This window comes from Micropterus dolomieu, linkage group LG09 (assembly GCF_021292245.1).
Source record: "Micropterus dolomieu isolate WLL.071019.BEF.003 ecotype Adirondacks linkage group LG09, ASM2129224v1, whole genome shotgun sequence".
Taxonomy (NCBI): Eukaryota; Metazoa; Chordata; class Actinopteri; order Centrarchiformes; family Centrarchidae; genus Micropterus; species Micropterus dolomieu.
The window spans coordinates 16,196,945-16,223,045 of NC_060158.1; the positions used below are offsets into that span (position 1 = coordinate 16,196,945).

The 26,101-nt window shown below is 40.1% G+C and overlaps 1 protein-coding gene and 1 long non-coding RNA gene across 6 annotated transcripts; one reads left to right on the forward strand and one right to left on the reverse strand.

The window, feature by feature from the left end:
* Positions 1-363: 363 nt before the first annotated feature.
* Positions 364-8,875, reverse strand: cibar1 (CBY1 interacting BAR domain containing 1). 4 transcript variants are annotated; one of them, XM_046058263.1, is made up of 9 exons: positions 8,857-8,875; positions 6,049-6,283; positions 5,857-5,925; positions 4,731-4,832; positions 4,387-4,392; positions 3,688-3,792; positions 3,296-3,409; positions 2,227-2,346; positions 364-834 (listed from the first exon to the last, which is right to left on the reverse strand). In XM_046058263.1, coding segments are annotated over exons 1-9 (876 nt in total). In that variant the 5' UTR covers positions 8,859-8,875; the 3' UTR covers positions 364-711. The 4 variants fall into 4 exon arrangements, with proteins under 4 accessions (XP_045914219.1, XP_045914220.1, XP_045914218.1 ...); XM_046058264.1 differs by having other exon boundaries at positions 8,722-8,860; XM_046058262.1 differs by lacking the exon at positions 8,857-8,875 and adding an exon at positions 7,267-7,435 and having other exon boundaries at positions 364-831.
* On the forward strand, positions 7,115-23,294 carry LOC123976268. Of its 2 annotated transcripts, none has more exons than XR_006826312.1 (4): positions 7,115-7,581; positions 8,556-8,697; positions 12,732-12,872; positions 23,148-23,294. It is a non-coding gene; the product is annotated as an uncharacterized LOC123976268 (long non-coding RNA). The 2 variants fall into 2 exon arrangements; XR_006826313.1 differs by lacking the exon at positions 23,148-23,294 and adding an exon at positions 15,424-15,540.
* The last annotated feature ends 2,807 nt before the right edge of the window (positions 23,295-26,101 follow it).

Genomic DNA, 26,101 nt, shown 5'->3' on the forward strand with positions numbered 1-26,101 from the left:
TGACATGGGTCGTGGGAATGATGAATGTGTTGAGTGACTCATGAAAGAGAGACATAGGAGCCATCCGTCGACAGTGGCAGACAACACATACTGTAACACACACACACACATATATATCCTGATAAGCACAAACAGTGCAGTGCAAAATGTCCCCGGCTTCATTTGTACCACTTTTGCATGTCTGTGGAAGAGATGAGTCACTTTCAACTGCAGTCGTCACGTAACTACTGTCACTTAGACTGATTCACACTCTGAATTTCTAAAATAACAATCAACCTCTCTGCTGGCATTTCTATGCAAAGTGACTGAGGGTACACCATGTACTTATTATAGAATGGCTATTCACTGGAACAATGCAAAATGTGAAAAGGGATTTCTTTTTATTCGTAAAGATGAATAACAGTTAATTCCAGTACAACTGAATTTGTAATGTGCATTTTGGCATTATGTGTTATATAAAAATATAGATAAGAGTGACTGGCTGGAATATCAAAGACAAACGTTAGTAAAGAACAACATGTTCTCTACTTACAAAGGCATCACACAACTACAATACACTTGCACTACAATACTGCTCAGACCACACCGTGTGAGGTGATTTTGGCAATGGCAGCTTTTCTTTCACAAGATTATAAAACAACAATGCACCTTTTAATATCCTTTTTGTTCCATAAAGACAAACACACACACACAAACACAAACACAAAAAAGCTAATTGTCATCATCTGTGTCCTCTTCGTCTTCGTCATCCTCCTCTTCAGATTCTTCGTCCTCTTCGTCATCCTCTCCTTCTTCCTCCTCTCTTCTTGTCTGCCGACTGCAAGCTCTTTGCTGCTGTGACAACAAGTAAACAAACAGTCACTACGCAACTAAAACACTTAGCAGGTAGTCATTAAGCACAATTGGTGCTTCTGCAGTCGGTTTTCTCCAGAACATTTCTCTTTCACCAGGGTTGCAGTTAAGAGGAGAGACAATACTGATGCAGGTGTGAACACACCCTGATATGCACTAGAGCTGCAACAATTAGTCGATTATTCAATTAGTTGGTTGAAAGAATATTAAATCGACAACTACTTTGATAATCGATTAAGCATTTCAGTAATTTTTTAGGCAAAAATGTGAAAAATTAGCTGGTTTCATCTTTTAAATTGAGGAATTGCTGCTATTCTTGGTCATTTATGATAGAAAATGAAGAGTCTTTGGGTTTTGGACTGTTGGTTGGACCAAAGAAGCAATTTGAAGACGTCACTTTGGGCTCTGGCAAATTGTGATGAGCATTATTCACAATTTCTTGACATTTTATAGACTTAATTAGTCGATTAATCGTGAAAATAGTCTACAGATTAGTTGATAATGAAAATAGTTGCAGCCCTATTATGCACTGACACAAAATTGCTCGTGTTACATTTGTCCATTTTTGTAGTATCAATATGAACAGAAATAGATCCCAAGTTGAAGAAATGCCAAGCATGTGTATAATCTAAGACTTTCTCTATGACCATTGTCATGAGCGTGAGCATTGTCAGTTGTCCTCTGGAGTTTTATCCAATATGCAAACAGGGTCTGCAATCTACTTTTCTAGCTGTGTACCTGACTGCATGTGTGTTTTTTGTTTATCAGTGATTGCAGTTTCCCACAGATAAAAACAATCCAAATATGCAAGCAAAGTTTGATCTCAAGTTGTGATGCAAGACACATTTAAGGCAATCTGCCTCGGCAAGCTACAATCTGAACATCTCTAGATACAATATAGGACGTCTGAACACACCCAGCGGCCTAAAGAATAAAGATCTTCAAAGGATATTAAAAGTGGTACTCCTCTTTTAGTGGGAAAATGAAGACGTGTCCAGACATTTTACGAACAGATCCTTTAAATTCACATGTTAGTGCAGTTCAGCTGTTAAGATGCTGGTGTAAACTGAATGTAGGAGGAAATGCATGATGTTACCGGCATGCAATGACTGAATGAATGTTGAAGTGATGCTGCGCTTAAACACGCGCACAACTGATAAGACTCAGAGTAGTCGAGCACACAGCCTCTACTGGTACGAGGAAGACAACTGGGTTTGAAAAATAATTTTGTAATCATCATCACGACAAAGCTTTTGCAACTGTCAAAGTCAAAGATAAAAAGCAATGCCATAACAGAAACTTGATCAAACAGGGATCTTCTTGGAGAAATTCCAGTTTTTGTAATAGAGCATCTATGCACCATCTATATCTTACCTGTAAAGTCCCTGATGTACTCAGGAACGATCCAGTCCGATCGAGGGAGGTTTTGGAATTAGCTCGCACTATGTCTAAGCGTGACTGGTAGTCTGGGGGGTGCAGAGAACTCCTGAACACCTGCCAAAGACAGTAGGTGCTATATTTTTCCAAAGATAAACAGGAGAATAGAAGCAATGCCTACACACACCCATCGGTAATATTTGTGTGCACTGAACAGACTGCAAGATAATATTTTATTTAACACACTGTAGAGTCTCCAGGAGCAAAAAACACACAACTTGAATCGTTCCTTGGTCACACATAAACAAAGCAGCTCAGAAGGTATGCCTCTGATAACATACCAAAACTTCCATTTAAACCACACTGATAGTTTAAATGAACAAATAAATTCCGCAAGAGCTCTTGATCAGGATTATCTTCATGCCTGTCATTGTGCCTTTTACAGATGATTTAGTCTCCCATGATTTGTTCTATGAGTCATTGAAAAACAGCCTCGTCTGGGTGAGGAGTTTCGCTTCAATATGAATAGAAGGGAGATGATTCAGTGCACAAAACACACAGATGAGATGGCAAGGGGTGGAGATAAATAGCACAAGGGCATCTGCAGGACGAACTTCGCTGTCTTGAATATCATTGATCTGTTCTTTTCTCACTACAGGCTTTGTCTCTCAAAAAAGTTGGGCAAAGCTCTCAATCCGAATTGTAAACAGAAGAAAGTAGCTAGCATGACTCTGAATTGTGCCTAAGCCCGCCAGTTACTTCAAATTCACCACATCAGTTAACAGGTGTGGACTATGTATGTATGAGCAATGAGTCGATGAGTAATGGGAGTTACGACTATGATAGCGTAGACCTGTTAAATATAACTGTCAGGTTAATCAAATGCACTGCAAAAGCATGGTCACATTGAAATATAAATCATGTATTTATCAGTGACACGCCAATCATTGCGTCCGGTCAATACTTACACATCAGTCTACATTGATGAACTCTGATGCACAGACACACCTTTGCTGGCAGGCTAATTATAACAACTGGACCATGGTTACCCTTGAGCACAGCCTACCTCCAGGTCCTCCTCCTCGTCCACACTTTGAATGCTCTGGTAGGCCAAGGTGTACACCTCCAAGGCTTTGGCATGGAACGACATCTCCACTGTCACAAACTCACCAAAGATTTTCTATTAAGGGGAAAGGCAGGGATAAGATTTCAGCTCTGACTAGGCTCTGTGACCACAAGACATGATAAAAAAAGAATTCTGAAATGACAAAACCAGAATAGTTTCAAAACAGCTGAAGGGGGATTAAGGGAAGTGTCAAAAAAGACCCTTCAAATCATTACTCTCTGGTTTTACTTCAATTTCCACCCACTGCTTCAACAGATGTAAATTTCCCGCCACTCACAAAAAAAAACTCTAGTTCTTAATTTGAGGTGGACAGAAAGCTCATAGCGGCCCACCTTGATGTCCCGGATCTTCTGCTTCTCAAACTCGTCTATGGTCTCTTCCAGCTGCCTGGTTGTCCGTGTGGCATCCATGGTGGCTCTCTGGAGCTCACTTTCTGCCTGAGAACAAATGAATAAACAACATACTACAAAACATATCTGACCAACACGAGAGGTTACGGCTAAAGTGTTTGAGTAAAGAATCGCTGTGTCACAATACAATTTAAACATAGAAATTTAAAAGGATCCCTTTGTTCTGGTTGATTTAATCATTCCAAAAATGGGTAATTGATACCTGAATTAGTAGTTTTTGACAATGCACAAAACTACTTTTATTGATATGAAACACAAGACACCGAACCACATCTGCAGTACCAAAAGTTTCAGGCCTGAAGTCCCAGACCCGCCTGTGCCACCTATCACCAAGAGCTCTTCAGATATTGACATGCTTCTACAGGAAAGAGAAAGTAATAGCCTCTGCAAATTTGACACTTGTGTCTCATGCATGCATGTAATTTAACACCTATTTTACACACTACACACATGCACGATGGCGCACACACACAAAACAGGAGCCATGTAATATAAGCTGCTCCTGTTACTTTTGTTTTCTATAGGTGCTGCTGTGTAGAACCGATGTGAAAATAACTAAACATCTTCTTCTTGTGGAGAAACATCCCCAGTGAGGAGATGCACAAATTACATGGGACGCACCTGGGACTGATGGCTTGGTCAAGGAAACACCAAAAAATATTAGCCTGCTGTCTGTGTTATTCTACTCCTGCAAGTAGATCCTGATCTAAACCCTGGGTCCAATTTTTTTTTAAACAAGTGGATGTAAAGATACTGTAGAGTAAACCTCTTCCAACAAGATAAACATTCAAAATGAATCTACATTTATTTTTTTGTTACAACATGAAATAATTTCAATATCCAAGAAGAAATTAAACTGTACCCAAGCTGTCACCTGCACTAAAAACTATGTGGGTGGTTGTTGTAACATGAAAAGTCTTTTGTCTGTTTGTTATTACAGAGTTTCAGAAACAAAGCAAGGATACAATGATCTGCCTGTCTGAGGGGTTTCTCTGTCTGGTCCTCTCAAGCTGAGCCATCTGTTTGGCTTCTCTGTCTCTGGCACTCTGAGTTGTCTTCAGATCCTCCTGCATGGATGCACGAGCACACAATGACACAGTAGTCCAACAATGATAGATTAAACATTTGTATTTAATTCTAAAAGGACATAATCTTACAAATATTTGGTGTAGCTCAGTGTTTGCCAGATCAACACCTCGACTACACCCTGTTGTGCAGGTTTTTGTGTCTTCTGTACTGTGGCACAGTCGGTAATTTTAAAGGAATGATTTATTGTTTTAGCACTGACAGAAAATTCAATTTAGCCATGTTCACTTTTTTTCATGATTAAATAACTTAATTTAGTCAGATTTATTTAAGTGTTGGCATGCTCACTCTGTGTGTATAACAAATGACCCATCAGACAGGACAACACGAGATAACATGAGTAATTTGATCATTTACGGCAACACTGTATGAGAAAGACTCCAAACGTCACAAAGAAACAATGTATTTGATATATATTTTTTGCCAGAAATGGTACTTTAAATCTGGTTAAAATAAGATGCTGAGGAGGATTTACTGACAATGGCACAAAGAAAAGCTGACGTGCTAGTGGGATATTATCATCAAATCAATCCTGCCCTCATGTGGCCATGCAGTGGTAATAACACTAAGACGCAATCGCACTGGGTCCTAATCTGCCTTTTAAACTGCTCATTCTGGTGACACAACTGCTGCATCCTTGTAGGCCAGAGCACATTTAATCTTGAAATGTGTACTACAAAAAACTGCAGTAATTTAGATGGACTATTGTGAGAGGGGCCATGGGGATGTAAACAATTTCACCATCTTTGAGGGACTTTGTCAATTTCCTGTTGACATTTTAAGTCACTTTTAGCTGGTGCAACAGTTGCTGTGTTTCTCTGTAACTAAATGTGAGATCTTAACAAGCAAGAAAAGTACTGTCAGTGCCCAGATAAATAGTTAAATTTTTTCTCAATGTAATAGCTTTACTATAATTGTCACTGGAACATAGATTAAGATTAGGCATTTGGCTCACGTGGGATCAGTGTAGATGTCAACATGGCTGCGGCTCAAAGCATCACTTACCCTTTTACGTTTCACTACAGCTCCATAGCTTTTTAATGGCTCTATGACTTTGGCTTCAAGTCTTTCCACCTGTAAGGTAAATAACCTCGAGTTTGTATCTAGTCTACCTAACAATAAATTTAGACAATGGATGTAAAGATGAAATTATGAATTAAATCAAAGCAGCAGGAATTAAAAATCCTATTGTTTTACCTCAGCTTGGCGGTAGTCTTCAATCTTGGCCAGGTGGTCAGCAAACTGCTTCATACCCCTCTTCAGGTTTGGCGTTTCTGTGTCTGCATAAATGCCGATTTCCCGAACCAGCAGATCTGCCTTGTCTCGTAGTCTGGCTGTTTTACGGACGTAAGCAGCAAACATTTGGCACATCTCTCCAAAATGTTTCTCCACATTGGTGATGTTTTCTTGGATCTTTCTTGTCTGGCTGTCCCTGTAGAGGGTGAAGGACAAAATTGAGAGTAGTAATCAAATAATGTTTAGGGACAGAAAAGTGAATTTGTTTCACACATTTGTCCAGGGAAGATATTCTACATTAGTCACATTACTCACATGTAGGGCTGCAACTAACGATTATTTTCATTGTAGAGTAATCTGTCGATTATTTTCTTGATTAATCAATTAGTTGTTTGGTTTATAAAATGTCAGAAAATGGTGACAAATTTTGAACAGTGTTTCCCAAATCCCAAGAAAATGTCTTGTTTTTCTTGATTTTCAGCTTACTGTCAAGAAAGCAGATAATATTTGTTTTTAAGTTTTAGCTTGGAATGTGATAATTTTGACTTTTGTTTTCTTAAATTACTCTAAAATTACTAATCGATTATCAGTTAATTGTTGCCAACTAATAAAGTAATCGTTGCAGCCCTAGTCATATGAATTTTCTAACTACATCAAACATATGTGTAGCAGGCCATCGATAATCAAAACATCTTGTGGATGTAGTTTACGGGGTTTTGCTTTAAAATTTACTTCCTAAAGTCTCAAGTTATATTATCATTGTTGATGACACTTGCTAACTAGCCAGATAAGTGTTGTGAAACCAACTTATGTACTATTTAACACCTATTATTAGCTAGTGTTAGTTACCGTTTGACAAAAGGCCATTTTCTATAACGGATATGTTAACGTTAGCATTTGCGCTTTATTTTGAGGATTAACGTTTTAAACGAAAATTAGTTTCACCGGTTTGTGGCTGATAACTTTAGAGAAAAGCCAGCTTGGGGATAATGAAAATCATGTCGAGGTCCACTAAAAGGGGTCTTGCGTTTACAGCAGAAAACTCGTTCCCGGCTAACGTTATATCTGTAACGGTACGTTAATTGTGTAAAACGTGAGACACGCTAACGCTAACTTAACGTTACCGAGCATTATATGTTCCCCTGCAGGATTTAGATTGACACGTTGACAATCTCCTACCTCGCTCTTGCATCGGGCGTACGACTCATCTTTACAGAAAGGCAGCTAATAAAATGTAACGTTGTTCAGTGTCCAGCCACCTAAGTTAATCGGCACCCAGATTTATCGCTAGCTAACTTCTTCTCTCCCAGGCTAGCACGCCAGTCTGCCGTTTCCATGGAGTCCCCGGCGTTTCCGCTTGAGGAATGCATTATGGGAGACTGAGTTGTTGATTGACTATTTTTTTTCTCCTCTCCGTTTTCCTTTTTGAAGTTGTTACTACAACGAAACAACGAGCCAGCTCTGAGCAGTTTTTTTTTCTTCAGAAAGTTGAAGGTGAGCCAACATAGTCTTTTACTGATAATTTTTCTTTTGTTTTGCTTACCTCAGTGAAATAGCTTTTAAAGCAGTTGTGGAATGTACAAGCGTTGTAGTCCATATAGTTAATGTTCTTAGCAGTGTACTATTCCTGTGGTACTTGAGCTTTCTCATTTTATGCTACTTTATATTAGGCTTACATCAGTAACAATTAGTAAAATATTGCAGTAGTTCGTAGCTTTTAGAAGATTAAGGTATGATACACGATCAAAGATATGGTGCATGGTAATAAATTAAACTACTCTATATCCACTTTGACCAAACAACATTATAATGTTGCCTACGTGTAGATCTATCAAAAATAATGATGAAACAATAGGCCTATTATAACACTTATATTTTTGACGACATTTATCTGGTTGTAAATGGTTGTAAATAATTATCATATATTGATTGTATATAGTGTGTAAATATTTAAACATCTACGTAGAATGTTAATTGTATATCTATTGTATATAATGTGTATACAGTGTATATTTATATATCTGCGTTGAATGTTACTGATTCTACATTACTGCATCTGTTCTTTTACATTTCTCTGTGCTGCTATGTCAACCTAAATTTCCTCTAGGGGATAAGGTAGGTAGGTAGGTAGGTAGGTAGATTTATTTTGTCACATAATATAACAGGTTATAGAGTGAAATTGAGTTTGTAACTCCCTTCTGTTTCATAGCAGACAATATACATTAATATAGAAGCAATTATAAATATGGTAAAAAACAGAAATAAATTATATTCAATGGAGCAGTGCTGAGGATGATAATGAAGTTATATCTTATCTTATCTTACATCAACTTTTGATTCTTTAAGTATGTTTAACTGATTACTGAGGATTGGACTACATTTATATTCATATATTTGTATATTTAACACTTTTGTCCCAAACTCCTTACAATGTAGGCTACTTCTCATTTACCCATTCACACACACAGATGGCGGCAGAGCTACCATGTAGCCTAATGGACTGTCCAAACCATCAGAAGCAATTAGGGTTCAGCATCTTGCCCAATGGTAATAGGAGCTGGAGATCGAACCACCAACCCATTATTGCCTGCTGTACCCGCTGAGCCACAGGTAGAACACAGTACCTTTACTTACGTTAGATGTCAAATGCAGGAATTGTAGCCTACTTGTTATTAAGTATTTTTACAGTGTGGCATTGCGCACCTGCTCACTACTTCTGTTAAGGAATAACTTTAGCCTACTCCTTATTATAAAGTATGTTTTACTGACATTTTACTACATTATGTTCTGTCTCTGGTTAGAAGGTGTTTCAAGGCTGTAGGGCAGTGGTCGGAATATAGCAAATAGGCAGCCGGATTGCTTTGATAGCAGAAAAATAAAAAATGAATAAATTGATAGCAGCTGGTGCTGAAATAGATCTCAGTCATGACAGCAACAGTTACTCACATAATCACTTCCTCTTAAGTGAATGTGCCTCCAAAATAATAGCGCAAGAACGTTTTATGCAGCAATGCTTCATGTTGAGTTTATTGAAAGCTTTTACTTTGAAAAGTTCTGAAGGACATTCGAAAGTCTCTGACTTACGTGACACACCTCTTAAAAAGCCGTCAGCAAATGTGTGATTGGATTCCCCTAAATTTCCTCAGGGAAATGAAAATTAGTGTCCACGGGTTTATGAATGCGGATCAAATGAGGCACACGCTTTATTGCGAGCAGGTGAAAAAGTGTCCTAATGAATTTGTTTAACAAGGGAGAAAAAAAACGTCTGCAGGAGTTTGGGATCAATCATACAACTGCAATGGGAGTCCTGCACTTTACCGACTGAGCTAAACCTGCACCTAAGGCCGATCCAAGGGTTTGAAATAATTTGACTGACATAGCCTAATGTTCTGGCCCGCCATGTAACGGCTTGAAAAATATTTGGCCCGATGTCAGACTTATTTGCCGACCCCTGCTGTAGGGGTAAATCTGTTACTGTACTATCTAACTGAGACAATGACTTCTTATTGAATCAGTAACAACGTTTTTATTGTTATGAATGCCCCATTCATCCAACACCAACATGTTTTGTTAAAGTATCCACCTGATTCACTGAGGTGTTTCAGACATTGTTTAATATTAATCCCTTGTCTTCTTCTGTAAGGGAAATCTGAAATGAATTGTAATAAACCTAATAAAGGCCTTCATAATAAAAAGAGCATTTCAAGCTGGTAGCTCTACCTTCTCTAATTTTGGCTCTAAATTCTTTGATTGATCATTTTTGTTGGGCCACATTCAAAAGTCTACTCTAAAGACAAGCTATAAAAGCAGCTTTATAGTATTGTACCATGCCTATTAGAGATTTTAACTAAAATATCAAACATGTAATAATCTCCATGGTTTCTTTCCTGGGCAATAGCAAATGAATATCCCTGCTGGAAAACCAAATATTTGGCTGCTTCCTATGGTTTCTAATTCCCCAAATAGATCAAGGTACATTGCCTACATTGCAACAAAGAGGGCCACAAACAGTCCTTTTCAACAACAGCTTGACTGTTTTTGAACTGGTGCCAAGACCAGACTTTGTGATCACTGAAATGAATGGAGCCCTCATTGTAATTCCCTCCTCTGTGTTTGGGAATGCATGAATGTCACCAGCTGCCACGTCTGCTCTGCTGTGGAAAATGTCCAAAAACCTTAATTATCACGCTTAATCATCCATGGGATTGAAGCAGGGGAGATCCCACTGTAACAGATTGGCGATGTAAAACACGGTCATTCCATTGAGCTGTGTGCCTGGAATCCCAAGAGGATCTGGTTTATACTCTGTGGTACAGCTGATGCTGGTATTCAGTTTTTTTATTAAATCCTTCTGATATAACCTTCCTCTGCTGCAGCTGATCGATTATTACACTGTGTTTTTTTTGGGACGATTTAATAAAAATACTAACTATCCTGCATGCCTTTATGTTGATTATAGAGTGCTGTGATAAATTCCCTGGAAAATATAATTCATCTCGTTTGAATTTTGATTAAACAGCATTGAGCAAAACGTACATATAAGATACAGATACAACTTGGATAAAAACATACAAAACATCATACATGTCCAAAACAAGTAGTTGCAGTGCAAGTTTTCTGTGTCTGCGTATGTGCGTGTGTGTTTGTGAGTGCATGTGTTTGTATGGAGGAGGTTAAAAGGAGTTTAATGGCTTGGGGGAAGAAGAAGCAGAATCTGGCAGTTATGCGTCATTTGCAGTTGTAAAGTTAATTATAGACGTTTATGTTTCAGAAAAGGAATTGCATCATGTCTCAACGTGTAAATTTTCTTCTCTGATTTATAATGTTACAATGATACAATTACAGTAAGAAGAGTCTGCAGAGAAGGCAGAGTTTCTCAGTTTCTTCTGTGTGATTGCATTACTCAGCCACATGATGGCAATCCACTTCCATTTGTCACCTCCCTTCCCTCCCCTAATGGGAATTTGCATGATTACAGGTGGATTCTGAGATGTTTGTGAATTATTCCTTCATGCACAAAAAGAGTTTACTCACTCACGTCACTCCTTGCTGTCTTCCTCATCATCATATGTTTGCATTATTTAGGACTCCCTGGCAGTAACCCAGGACTAGATTCAAAATTCCTAAACATTATAGCAAATATAACACATGGCTGTCTAGCCAGTGTCCTGCAGGATCTTTGTGTTGAAAGAAGCCTTGGGCTGTTGAATTATTTGCCTTGGCTGCTGGTAAATGTATTCAGGAGTGGTGGCATCTTTTTAGATTGTGCATCTGACTTTCTTAAAGAACAGATGGTGTTGTTTCCAAACTACCAATTAGCACGGAAAGGGAACCAACCACTAGCGGCAGCTCTCCCTACCTCTTTCATGCCCTCTTCTTCTCTCTCGTTCTGTCTTTGTCCCGCTTTGCCCTCTTGTTCTGTCTTCAGCTCTCTCTGCCTGACTTTCCCCCTCTGCAGCCCTATACGCCACAGTAGCATTACGACACTGGGGAGATGTGTGGCCTGCTGAACAGATTGGGAGTGACATATGTCAGATGTGGGGGGACTTAGTGGGGCAACCAAGTATGTGTCCCCCAGCATGCCTGTATGTGCGTATGCGTGTGTGTGTGTTGACTCTGCCCCTTCAGGTGTGGGTCGTGGTGTAAGGACCCCAGACTTGAGGCTCTCCTCCCCCACAGAGGCACACATATACGGTTTTAGAATCCCCATTAATAACAAGAAGGAGTCTGTGGGAGGTGTGTGTTCAGGGACGCTGAGGATTTACGAACAGTGTGATATCTTGTTTGCCACTTGGTGCATAAAATGAAATTACAAGCCAAGAGTCAATATCTCATCATGCTGATTTTGGCTAACCTTGCTCTCTGCTACATTCTGCTCTGATTTGGCAGAGGGACACGGCACTACTCTCTTGCAGAAATTAACCCTGAAATATCCAGTGGGAAATATATCCATCCTCTCTCTGTACTTCAGATTCAGTTTTCAGTTTTATAACTTTTACCTCGTCCTTAAATTAAGAATTGATTTGTTCTCAGATGCAATTAAATGCTTCTCTGGAGAATGTAAAAATAAAAAATAAAATCTCCAACTCTATCATACAGACAATAAAGATGTCAGTCTTTTTAAGTTCAGCTTTAGCATCCAGCTAACTGTCAGCTTTGAATAAAATGCACTGATGTAGTAATCCTTTCTGCTGTCAAAGCAAGCATTTTCCATCTTTCCTGATGAATTCTTTATGTAGATGTACATCAGTCTGACACATAAACAAGATGTCACATATCTTTTCACCCTGTGCACAGACAGCCATGACAAATGGGTTCCTGAATCACATATTTCAGATTTGAAATTCAGTGATATTCCCCTTTAACTCCAGCAACCTTGAACAAAAGTCCTCCCTCTGCAGTTAAGCGGGTGCTTGAAGGGCAAGCCAACGCAGACACGGTCCAGTGCTTTTATTGACCCAATGAGAAACCTCTCCGTCTCTCCGGGGGCTTGGAGCTCAGGTTAGGGTCTTCGTTGTCTGCGTTCATTAGTGTCTCCTTCGCCATCTCTCTCTCTCTTTCTCCATCTCTGTCTCTCTTGCTCTCTCCCTAATATCTCCTTTTCTAACTCCCTCACTCCCTCTCTGCTGCTCTTTTCCCCTAAGGAGCTGGAGTAGAAAATGTCACCAGATCAAATTAGTGGGAGCCTGCAACACTGCCTGTCTGCCTCTGTCTGTCTATTCCACGGAGTGATAGCGTCACTCATGGAAGTTTCCAGAAGTTTATTTGTGTCCAAACTTCCCCAGGTATGATGCTCTATGACTGTTGTAAGAAGTAATATTTCGCGAAGTTGTTTAAAAGTATAATTTCACCATATTTTTTTCTACAGGATAATTAGGATGTTTATTTTAGTGCAGGAATAGTTTAGCAAGGAATAGTTTGACATTTTGGGATGAACGCTTAGTGGCTTTTTTGATTGGAAAAGTGTGTTTGAATAAACAGCTCAGGCAAACAGAAGGAACTCATGGGGACACATACACATCAGAGAGTATCATCCGAGTGAGCTGCAGTGTAACAGCTCATGCAGCTTTTATCTTAGTCTCAGGGTCGGAGTACTGTATCAAAGGAACATGGTGTCTTTCAGTGTTCCCTAGGGGACACTCAATCTGGATCAATAGAAAGACACCCCTTAAAGTCCTGACCCCTCTGGACGTATGTTAAAGCATCACACACATTTACCTTCCATTGACCCCATACCTAAGAGGCTGGAGGCCCCTAGTGTGATTAGTTACATGGCAGTGTTTTAAAGATGGTTCTCATGAAATTTCCATTACACTTTCTTGCAGAGAGTTTAATGAGAATATATCTCTCAAATATGTCTGTTAAATATGAAGCTGGAGCCAGGTGATAGTTAGTTTACCTTAGCTTAGCATAAATGAATAAAAATTAAATTAATTTGGAAAATTAAGCATAAAAACATTAAGGTGTGGTTTTAAGGGGAGTTATGTATTTTTTGGCTGTATGTTTTGTTGTTGGGCAAAAAGCGGAGACACCAAGAAGACATGGTGCTGGCCAAGAGTAAAACTTAACTTGTTGGTTTTACTCTGTAGTTTTTATAAAAAAAATGTTGTTGAATGAAACAAGATAAAACATGTTAATTGGTGAGCTTTTGAGGTGCTGGATTATTTTCAACTTTCCGTCAGAGCTAGGCTAGCTGTTGCTAACCGCTGCCTGTCTCTCATGTAACGGACGGCTATGACAGTGGTATCAAGCTTAATTTCTAACTCTCTGCAAGAAAGTGAATGAACCTTTTCTTTAAATATGTCAAAACATTCATATACATATACATTCAATATCATTTTCATTATCTCATTGAATGAGGAACACCTCAGCATTCTGAAAAAGCCTTGATCTCGCACCCAGCCTTTTCTGCAGTGTCACCACCACCACATAACTTATTCATAGCGCATTTCATATTCATAGCCTTCTTTACTTCCCTGAGACGCATCGGACATAGTGATTTCTCTCTCGGCCTGGCATTATTTACCTTAATACATTTTAGTGGAGTGAGAGCGAGAGTTGCCAGACGTCCATTTGCAAACAGATGCTTTTAATGCATGTTAACCTTGGTGGCAGTAAAAGGCCTCGCCATTATTCCTCTTAAACCGTACTGAATCCATTGGGGAGAAACTGGAGCACTTCCAGGACTCCTCACCCACCGACCGCAAAAGAGCCATAATTGAAAATGACTTCAGACTATTGAAAAAGAGGAAGAGGCTTAGTTGAGGGCACAATATTGTGAAGAGGTGGGGAAAATTGTTTGTGTAGACCACTTTTCCTATGTTAACTAAATTAAAATGATGTTGTAAACTAAATATAAACTATTTCTGTAAAAAAAGAGGAGACAAAAAGAGAAAAAAATTAACTAAATCTACATCTACAACAAGAGTGAAAGGAACACACAGAAGTCCATTTCCATGGTGCTCCATCACAGACGGATGAAAGTGGCCACTGTCCTTCTGCCATCAATATGCAAATGGAAAAAAATGGCCCTTGAGTGTGGGGAGCAGTTCCCTCAAGTGCATTCATTAGCCACCGTTAGCATAATTGATTCCCAGTCCTGCCATAAAACTGGTCACTCCCTGTGCCTCTCGCTCTGGGGGATCCTCTGGGGACCTCACAGGCTAACTTCAATCATAAATCATTAAAGGACACTACTAGCCAGTGGAGTGTGCCAAAGCCCCAGAGACTTGCGAGCAACAGTAATACTGTCACTGACATCTAAATCATCGATGTGACATATAAAGGTGCTTATGGGCTGACATATCCTACGCTCCACCTCTCTATCCTCATTTCTTAACTGGATGTCATAAAAATGCATGTGCCCTATAATTAGGCAACATAGAGCTCGACACAGCTGATATCGGAGAAGCAATTTGGGGGTTTGTGCCAGAAATGATTTAGGTAATAGCATAATATTTTACCGGAGAGAAACCAACTAATTGTATAAATCTTCTGAATTACTTATGAATTTTCAGTAATAGTTTGTCACTACATATGTTCAGTTAATTCATTTCTCAGAATAACCTTCTTCTTCTTATGACAAAAAACAGAAAACATGGACCCCAGTCATAAGTTACTTTGGTAATTAAATGAACATCAGGACTGTAGACTATGGTTGCTGCAGAAGTCATGATAGCTATTAGTTTCAGCTGTATTTCTCTGTCCATCATCACTATTCAGAGCAGGTGTGTGGCTTATTAAGGTCCCTATTAGAGAAAGAGAGAGAGAGAGAGAGAGAGAAAGAGAGAGAGTGTCTGTGTGGTAAAAGATATTTTTTTCATTCTTTCCATCCAGCCTTCCCTCCATCTGTCCATCCATCCATCCCTCCTCTATACAGTCTAATTAAACTCATCATGTTGTGCAGTGAAGGTTCCCAGCACCTCAGAGAGGCAGAGAGCGGTGTGAGAGCGGCAGAGAGTAGAGAATGATAGCAGCATGCTCATGATGTATCGCCACCACGCAAAATAAAACATATTCATAAAGAATATTCATTACCTCTACCAGCCATCCCCCAGATGGCCAGAAAATTGGCTTTGTGTTGAGCTGTGGATCCAGGCATGCATATTAATGGAAGACAGATGTAAACGCATATTCATATTCTTTGGTGCCTCTTTTTTTGTGAGAGACAAAATGATAATGCATCCACTTAGGAGAGGGGAAAAAGGGGCTGCATCCGGGAAGCAATTCACCTCTAATGTGCTGTTGGGTTATTGGCTTTTTGTCAGACTGGCAGTGTGTGTCCCTATTTGTCTATGTGTATTTGTGCGGAGTTGTCCCATCTACATTTTAAGTGCTCTCTCTCTCTCTCTCACACACACACACATACACACACACACACACACACACACACACACACTGCTCAGAGTGTGGCTTTGAGGCTTTGGTGCACAGGTCACTGCTAACTCGCCACAGTCATCAGACACAGTGTGATCTGTAATATGAATTATCTTCTTTATTAAGGGGTGGCAACAGTGAGTGTGCACATTGATTTGTACACTTAATTCAGCAATGACAATCTCAGATAAGGTTTACAATGATCCAAAGGTTGCTGAGGCACCAACGTTGTGGACCATTTGAATCTGCTTAGTCAGACACTTGTACCACCATCACCACTACATCACCATGACAGGACATGTCAGGACACTCAAAGTTAAAACCATTTATTGCAGCAAAACAAGTTTTAATTTGGTGGTGTGGCAGAACTTAAGATTCTCAACATTTAATGAACATCAACACATTAAAAGGTGGGGGAGGTGGAGGGAGTTGCATTTCTGAAAGTAGGCAGCAGTGTAGCAGCAAGGATACAGAGCTCAGCCTTGTTATATGCAGACTGAATGAGCACCAAATGTTTAAATAGCTCGTGTGAGAGAGAAAGAGAGAGGTCGTGGACATTCGTGATTGGAAGGTGGATCGAACATGATACTATGAAATTACTTTTGTGCCTGCCTAAACTACTGTAGCTCCGTTTATGACCAACAGTTGGAAATACCGTATTATTTATTATTTTAATTTGACTTTATTTGAGCACTTTTCCTACAAGATCTCCACTGCCTGCACATGTCAGCTCTATTGCTTCCACAAGAGGACAGTAGCGCTCTCTCAGCCTCCTCTGTAAAGGCCAAACCACAAAACTCTTCCGTTTGTTGGCTGCATAACTTCAACACTGATGGTATGTAAATACTTGTAGTCTGAAGGATTCACATAGTCAGCGTGACAAAACATTTAACATACTGTTAACATATGACTGTTATATGTATATGTGTGTTTTGAGTAGTTAATGGTGTACTCTTCCTGTACTTGCCTATGAATCTGACATCTTCTCTTATGATCCTAATTATGTGAAATATTCCTGCAAGCGTTTATGTCCAACACTTGGTCATGATACATAATAAAACCATTCTACTAACACCCTTGCCACAAGTACTATAGCCACTGCTCCAATAACCAACCCCAAGGCTCCCCTATACATAACAGATCTCATCTTCATGTTACAGCCTATACATGTCGCAGTAAGAATAGGGGAGGTTTTTAATAGAAATGGCCTCATAAACCTCACTCCTGTAACTGTGCCCTGCTCACTTGGAATAAAACCTTCCGTGTGTAAGTGTGTGCCAATATGGAAAATTAAAACCAGTTAATAAAAAGCAGTGCTAAATCAATGGGAGCCATAAAAGTTACAAGGTGATGAAATGTAGGGGGGGGGTAGGGGGCAATAGTGGCATTAACATGCTGGGCCTGAATTATCATGTTAATTTAATATCCAGCCTTCAAATGAAGCAGAAAGCCCAATAAAGGTCAATTAAGCAACTAGCCTCCCACCTCCATTTAGAATTTTATGGCCACATCTAAATCATGGAGCCAGTGTTGGGTCCAAGGGTGCTGGAGACCTTTGGGACCCAAGCTTTTAAGATCTAAGTTCATGGTAGTTAGCTTGAACTGGGGCATCTCTGTGATTGTAGTTCCACCTTACCCCTAATAACTACTTTGAATTATAGATGTTATTTTTGCTGCTGCACTCAAGAACAAGGTTTACACAGCCAGGTCCCATTTTATGTGGCCTTAAGGCAGCAGCGGGAAGCAAGGCCATGTTGTATCCAAATGTGGATTTTAAATGTGGGGTGAGCTGGCTTTTGGTTCCATCATTGTGTGCTTTAGTGACTGAGATCACTTCATGCATCTGTTAAAACTGTGGTACCGTCAAACTTCCTGATTTGTCCAAAAGAAATAGGACTTTGGTTCTCATTCTACGGACAATTAATACGGAGTAATTCACCACTCACTCTATTGCCCCATCTGCTTGTTCATCTTTCCAACCTTTTATCTCCTTTGATTAATCAGTAGTAACCTCTTACATCTCATATATGTGTCTGGAGGTGTCTTTTCTGTGGATCTGTGGTCCTACAGGACTGAATAATTGATTAATCGAACCTTATGACCAGAAAAACCTGCGCATGCATCAAATAACTGACTAAAATAATGACAACTCACCTACCCTCCTGACTTAATAAGAGTAGTAACTGAAGTTTAATATTGATGTCCTCTGACATGATGGTGAATGAACAGTCAAAAGGATGATAAATTATTCCCATGAAAGCACGCTATGTATCGATCACTTATTGACCTCCTCAAGCTAGCCTGCTGCATTGACATGGCTTTATGCAGATCCAGTCTTATGAATAAATCATACTGAGCTAGTTAGAGCTAGTCTTCCAAGGCTCTGCTGTTGTGTGACCTGAAACACAATATTTTGCCTCTGAAGGCTGTGACAATACGAGGATAAAGACTCCTCTGAACAAATAAACTTCCTCATGACCATTTCTGACTTCATTAACATCCCAACATCCACAGTGAGACCTTATTATTTATTGCATTGCTTATATGTTGTTGTTGAGTTGGTGCTTGATGTTCTGTTTACAGTTATTCACACAAGCTGATCTGTTATATTGCAGGCATGGAGATGCTTAACCTTGTTCTACTGTTTTTTTTTTTGTTATCTGGGCAAAGTTCAGTTTCCCTGATATTAGAGCTGACAGAAATGTCAATAAGTGATTTTTTTTTTTTTTTTTTTTACAAAAATCTGAATATTTTTCTTAGTTTAAGTTTTCTTTGTCTTCTATGACAGGAAACTGAATATATTTGGGACAGTGGTCAGACAAAACAAGACATCTGAAGATGTAACCTTGGACTCTGGGAAATTGTGATGGATATTTTCCACAACAACATATTGATTAATCAGATATAATTGCCAGATTACATTTATTAATTTTAGCTGATGCTTTTAGCCAAAGCGACTTACAATTGCTAATCATATCAGAGGTTGCACGCCTCTGGAGCAACTAGGGGTTAAGTGTTTTGCTCAGGCACACAGGCTGTGTCACAGTGTGCAATTGAACCCGGGTTTCTCACACCAAAGGCATGCGTCTGATCCACTACATCATCACCACAGCCAGATTTATCAGTACTTACCAATTTTGATTGCACAAGTATACAAGGATACTTGTGTGTTATGAAGATTCACATAAACAAGTTCTTGCCAACATGACCTAAACAAGGATATCAGTTATTATTCATAATATACTATGATACTATGTATGAAACTCCTGACTGTTGGAAATGCTATTAGATACTGAATAGCAATCACCATAAATACTAGGGAACAGGACAAAGGTTTTGCAGATGCTGGCCTTGAGTCTGACTTTGACATCCCATCTTAATACTGACGATCAGAATTTAAGATAGTTTAACAGATGCCGATGCTTTGGGGCAAAACTAAAGTAATGCTGATGATTTCTCATGAAACAGCAGCTGAGATGCACACATGGCTTGTGCATTTTTAAATACACTTTCAGTCTGTGAAGCAGCCCCATACAAAATGCATAATATGCAACAATTCAGCTAAATGTAATAGTGGAAAGTAAGCATCTTTGCTTCGTTCCACATGCTACGCATCTGGAAGTGTCCGGATACATTAGACAAGTGAATGGGTTAGTGACCCAGATTCTCTAATGGGATTTTAGGTGTCTAAAAATTAGAATACCTTTTTTCCAACTCTGACAGATATTCCTCTTTCGAAATTATATAAACATTAAATCAGTAAGACATTGATATCAAAACACAAATAACTACATATGGTTTGATTATATTTTCTTCCACTTGCATGTCACTATAATGAAACATTTATCCTGTGCTCATGGTACGGGATGGCTTCTGCCTGAATTCTTAAAATCCTGAAGTAGCGTTGCAGTCTCTTAGCAAGTTTCTGTATTAATCAAGAGTCAAAACAGAATTGGGCCCTTGTTTATCAGAAGAAATAAGATATCAGATATTCCAGTACGCCCAGAGAACACACGCACAGTCTGTGCTGCCTGAACGTGCCTGTGAAGCCATGCTGTGCTGAAGGCAGTCTGTCTCCCCCACCCATAACGACCATCTGTCATTAGTGTAGATCAATGGAGATGATAGATGGGGAGTACTTGCTTTGCTGACAGAAGCTCTGAGACAGGACTCCAGGCCACGGTTATGGTGCGTGGTCCTGACCCAGTGGGCAAAAACCCTGATGTTAATTTTGTATCTGTGCTGAGGTTGGGTTGATATGAGTTTGGACTGTCAAGAAAGCTGCAAACTGGCTTTTGAAAAATTCTAATTGATTTTAGTCAGTTTTCGGAGTGTTGCATATGTTTGAAGCACTCACCCACATGTCTTTACTCCTGTGCCAGAAGTGTTGTAAATTCTCTCTGAATAATCCATTTTCCTAAGCACTTGGTGAGTTATTCAAAGCATGTCATATGGAGTTGATGTAAAACAAGGCAATAAAACAGGCAGAGAATGGGCTGTGCCAAGTCTGTCTCTACACATCTCAAAGCATGACATCCCACTAACCAGACCAAACCAGTTTGGATGCACTGGGTAAAATCAAGAGGACTGGGCATGATTTGATGAATCCCATTTCACACTTGCTGAGAGAGATGGACAGTCCAAGGCTTGTTAAAATCCCTGGGGGTTTTGAACAAGGACGTCTGAGGATTTTCCGAACAGGTCATTCTTAACACAGAGGAGTAGACAAAATGAAGGGCTTTTCTCCAATTTTAGTCCCCAAAATTGAATTCTGAGGTAACAGAATCCCCCCCCCTCCTCACCACCACCACCGGTAGGATTTACCCCTCATCTGGATTTGCTCACCATTCATGTTGTCACAGTTTGCTCTTCAGTCACTCTCATCTCCAGCTCTCTGCATTACACTTTCTATCTGTCCTGTTTCTCAGGCCATGTTCTTTCCCTCAACTCCCCCTCCTCAAGCTGTCCACCAGATGCCTTCACACTTTCACCGTGACTTACCCACCCATCTAAACACGTTTCCAATTCTCTCACCAGCCCTGCACTTATTGTGCATTCCATTTGGACTCGGAACTCATTTTCCACATTATTTTCTGAGTTCCTAGACCAGAAGTGACAAATGGAACGCCCACCGATGTCGGAGTTTCTGCTCATCAACTTGGTTGAACTCACAAGGACCCCCGAGTTTAGAAAGCTAGATGCAAAGAGCATTGACTGTAGTAAAAGCTGCTGTGTTAAAGTTTTTTTTAGCACTTTTGTCTTTATTATGTTCCATTTAGTAAGTCGTATACACAGTACTCTTTTACAGGCATGTTACTACGATCCTGTTATGCGTGAAATACCGCGTTATGTGTTGTTTATCAACTGGTGCTGCTAAAATTGGCTAGGTCAATGTTGCTAACTACACTCGTTGATGTTGCTTTGACTTGTGTTCGTGGCAAACGAACTGCCTCCAACTCGGGTGTCCTTGTTTTTTTAATGGATATGACATCGATCTGATTCCTGAGCTGCAACTTCCGAGATAAATGGCCTACTTCGCCTCACCTGAACTCAGTCCCTCATCAGCCACTCACCACATATACCAGTTCATGCACTTTGTTAATTGAGAGTTGTTGGTTTTTGCTTTGTTTTACCTGGACCTGGACCTGTATCTGTCGCCATTGCATTTGGTAACCCACCGTGATAATTTCTTTTGGCATCTTTTTACTTTTGCTGTAATCAGAGCTATGACTTAATGAGAATAATTTTTTGAGATGGGGCATTACATTTGAAAATAAAGGTGACCTCAGCACAAAGCAAAATAGATACATGTAATAATACACATACCGATTGTGATTACTCTCCCTCTGATAAAAAAGAGCCATACAGTGACACAAAACCCACACAATCACCTGGATACTACTGCACATGGACTGACATGCTCACACACAATAACACACACACACACACACACACACACACACACACACACACACACTTTCCTCTCTTATACACCGGGGCAGTGGGGATTGCTTCGGAAAAACAGCACCTGCTCCTCCATTTGAAAACTATTTAGGAAGGCATCAAACTCTATCAGGGCAGGTCTGATTGCGGTCGCCTCTTCACAGTCCCCCAATCACTCAGTGAGTCAATTAGCCCCCCACCCCTACACACACACACAATCACAAACCCCCACACACATGTACAATATGCACAACAGACTCCCATTCCCCTCCGTCCTCTGTGGGTTCCGCCAGGGAATGAAAGTCCATCGGTGAGCTCCCAGCAACACCTGAGGCCCCCCACAACCCAGCCCCAGCCCCCTCCCTCCACCCACAGTCAGCTAATAGCGGTGCTCCAAGGGCACCCGAACCACAATGGCATTCAATTCACCCCCATTGTACCCCTTTTACCAAGCCGCATACCAGCGGCTCAACAGCAATTTAGCAGATGATGGGAAAAGAAAGAGAGAGTGGAGGAGACCGAGGGAAGGTAGGAAAGAGCGACGCAACAACAGGGGTGATGCGTCCGCTCACCTCTACGATCATTTACTTTGCTCAGTGGAGGCGAATTCGATTGTGCTGCTCACTGTGCATGTGCTAGTGACTGTCTTTGTCATTGCAAGTATTAAGAGTGTGTTTGCTTGCAGGTGCATTTCCCGTTGCATCCACTTTCACCTGTGTGTATGTGCCTACGTTTCATCGACTCTTTGGGTTAGCGGGCCGCGCTCTCTCACAATCGCTTATTTATTCAGGGCCTTTTGAAATAATCGAGTTGACACATCTGTCAGATGGTGAGAGGAGGAATGCTAAAAGGTCACCGGGCGAGGTACCAGCTGCTCCCGCACCAAACCTTTCCTGCCTCCAAATAGCACAGTCATTACACCACAACAGATGGGGCTCCTGCCTTTCATTTCTGCCTCGCTCGCACACACTGACACACGTGCACGCACATAGGAGCACATGAATGTGGCAAGCAACCGTCGCACTTATCCACACATGCACACATATACACAGAAGTGCAGTCACACCAGACACTTGTCACAGACAAGACAGGCAAACAGGCAGAGACATGTAGGCCTACTGTGTATAGACACACACACACACACACACACACACACACACACACACACACACACACACACACACACACACACACACACTATAACTGTCTCTCTGGCACTCACCTGTACTCTTTCTCTCCAGGTGTACAAGGTCAGTATCAGCTGTCTACAGGGAACATCACTCCCTCATACCCAGACCACAACAAAAGGACAAACACAGACACACTAAGGACAGAAGGCAGGGGAGACGTTCTCTCTGCAGTCTGCCTCTTTATTTCTCATTCAACTTCTTTTATTTTATCTCTGAGCTATTGTTTAAGGATATCTGTCTCAAAGACAGAATAAAACCTTTTGGCCATTCTGAAAGTGATGTATAATTCAAACCTTGGTTAGATGTGATACAACGCAATCTTTAACAGACTTATAACTTGGACCTGCTTTGTTGGGTGGAAAAAGTGCTATGTATTGTGAAACGCAAAGAAAAGCCTTAGGCCTTGCTCTAAGTGCTGCCTTTGATGCTCTGTAGATTCAGGTTTGCTTAAATAGAAAGGAATTTTCTGATGACTTTGTGAAAAATATCTGTTTTCCTCCCTCAAGCAATTTGTACGGCAATCACCTTATAAGAAACCAAACTAATTCGGACATGTTGCTTCAAGTACACTCAAAAGATCACTTCTTTACACTGTGTTCACATCATCAAATCCCACTGAAGACTGACATTGTGTGCTCTTTCATCGTCTAGTGAGAAACAGGAGTGGCTCCTTGTTTTACGTTGCAAAGGGTGTGTTGCTTTAAAATATAAAATAGTTCCAAGCAAATCCATATAGTCATTTGTTGTTTTTCCCACCTTGGCTATTGTTCCAGTTAATGAGCTTGAAGGAGGCTACACTGGAGAAAGCTGGGCTAGGAAATAGTCAGCTACAATGCAGAGCTTTCTGTATGCAAATGTATCGAGGCAAAGAGTTAGAAAAGTCGTGTACAACTCATTAGTAATTAATGATTAAGCTATGTTTAGTGTACAAAAACAGCACCAAAGGCACATTAGGGATCCGTCTGAATTGCTTTGCTAGGTCACACATTAGACTGAAACATACGATGTGTTTGCTGAATTTAGTTTTTATATGAGATTATCATATAATGTTGCAATGCAGAGTATGCATTTTCCTTAACCAATACGTAGACAGGATAATACAGCAATCCACAATATGTGGCCGGCTATAAAGTGGCCAGCAGGATGCATTAAAAGAGTAATAATGCATAAATCATGTAAATGCACAGTTAGGACATAGCCACTGATTTTTATGGCCTACTATATGGGCAACATTATTCAGATGTGTGTCCTACAGCAGGTTGAAGCATTACATTTCCATCTCTGCTCTTTTTGTGCACACCTTGGTGTTGTAAAATATTGAAACCTGTCACAGTGGACATTACATCTACTATGATGTTAACGGGATCTATTGCATATTTTATCAGTGACATTTATGAGCTTATGCAGAAGATGGAAGTACCAGGTATACAAGGAATGCTCTTCTCTAAGGCAAGTGGCATCAGCAACATCATTAGAAAGAAATGGGAATTTTAACATAGTATTTACAGTATTTATCAATACACCTATAGCTTTTATTCAATTTAAGACCTTTATTTGTCCCTGAGGGGCATTTAGTAGCTTATAGTTTTAATGTTAATGTTCCATCACACAAGTTATTTAACATCCAATCCGAGTCGGCACAAATGATAATCTCAAACCCTGATACAAACCCTCTGTCCTTTGGGACTAAATGATATCAAACAAACCAACAATGACAGACAAGCCCCTTGATGGCACCCCACTTCCATGTTATCGTCTATAAGTAACTCTTATCAGGCATTTGTGTCACTACAAAGTTCATTTGTCACACCCATATGTGACCCATTAACATAACTATCAGAAACAGTCGTGGTGGGAGACTTCACAGCACACTCACTGATGCCTGCGAGCTCCTCTCTGTCCGTACACACTGAGCTGCAGATGTCAACATCATGACCGCGTGTGTGCGTGATAGAGTGGGGAATGATAATCAAACGTGATTTGACAGATGATAGGGTGCTACTTGTGTTGTATGTGCAAATGCGTGCATACTCTGTTTGGTCTACTGTCGAAATGGGCAGCTGCCATTATTAATAACCATTAATCTTACAGTCCATGTACTAAATTTCCAATTTTCCTCTCTCATGGGTGTCTACATGTGTGCGTACATTTACATATGTGTACACTGATGTGATTGATGCCACCTGCATCACTCCCCCCAGCACCGTCTCAGATTTAATGCCCTCTCTCCCTCTCTTTCTCCTTTAGCCATAACCCCCCTAAGCACAGTAAATATAAAGCAGCCGATTTACTTTATGGCTCCTGTGCTCCAGACCTTTAGTGGATTTACTGTCATTTTTATGTATTAGCTGGTACTGGAATGCAGCGGGTGATAATGACTGACAGGCAGGCTGGTCATGGAGGGAGAAAAGTGCTTTGCTGGCAGCTTTAATGGAATCAACAGAACAGTAAATGAGATTCAATTAAAACTTGTTCTTTGTAGGGTTTCGCCACAATGGATGGAGCTATAGGGCCACATTAAAGACTATTTCAAGGATGATAGATTCTTTAAATTAGGGAGTGTAATTGGCTTTACTAGTCCATTTTTGCGTCCTTGATGCAATTAAAGGAAAGATTCACGTAATATATCTAATAAATGTTCATCATTTAGCACTCTTAACCCTTGAACATACAGTGTTATCTTTTTACTTCACCATAGTGAAAGTACTTTCAAGGTATAAAAACATCTTATTTCACATTGTCTGATAGTATCACTTATAGACGTACACATGAAGCTTACGCTGAGTGAAGATTTAGAACCCAAGACTCCATGTTTTTTATGGCTGCACCACTGAATCAAATGGAAATAATTTAAATATTGTCTGCATCATTTTGATACAGTTGCCCAAATTTCAGCCTGACATATTTGGTATCTGTAGAAAACCTGGGATCTCCACTGAAATTTTAAATGAAGTTATGTGTACACTTTTGGACTACACAGCTTGAGTTTGCAATGACTGCCCCAC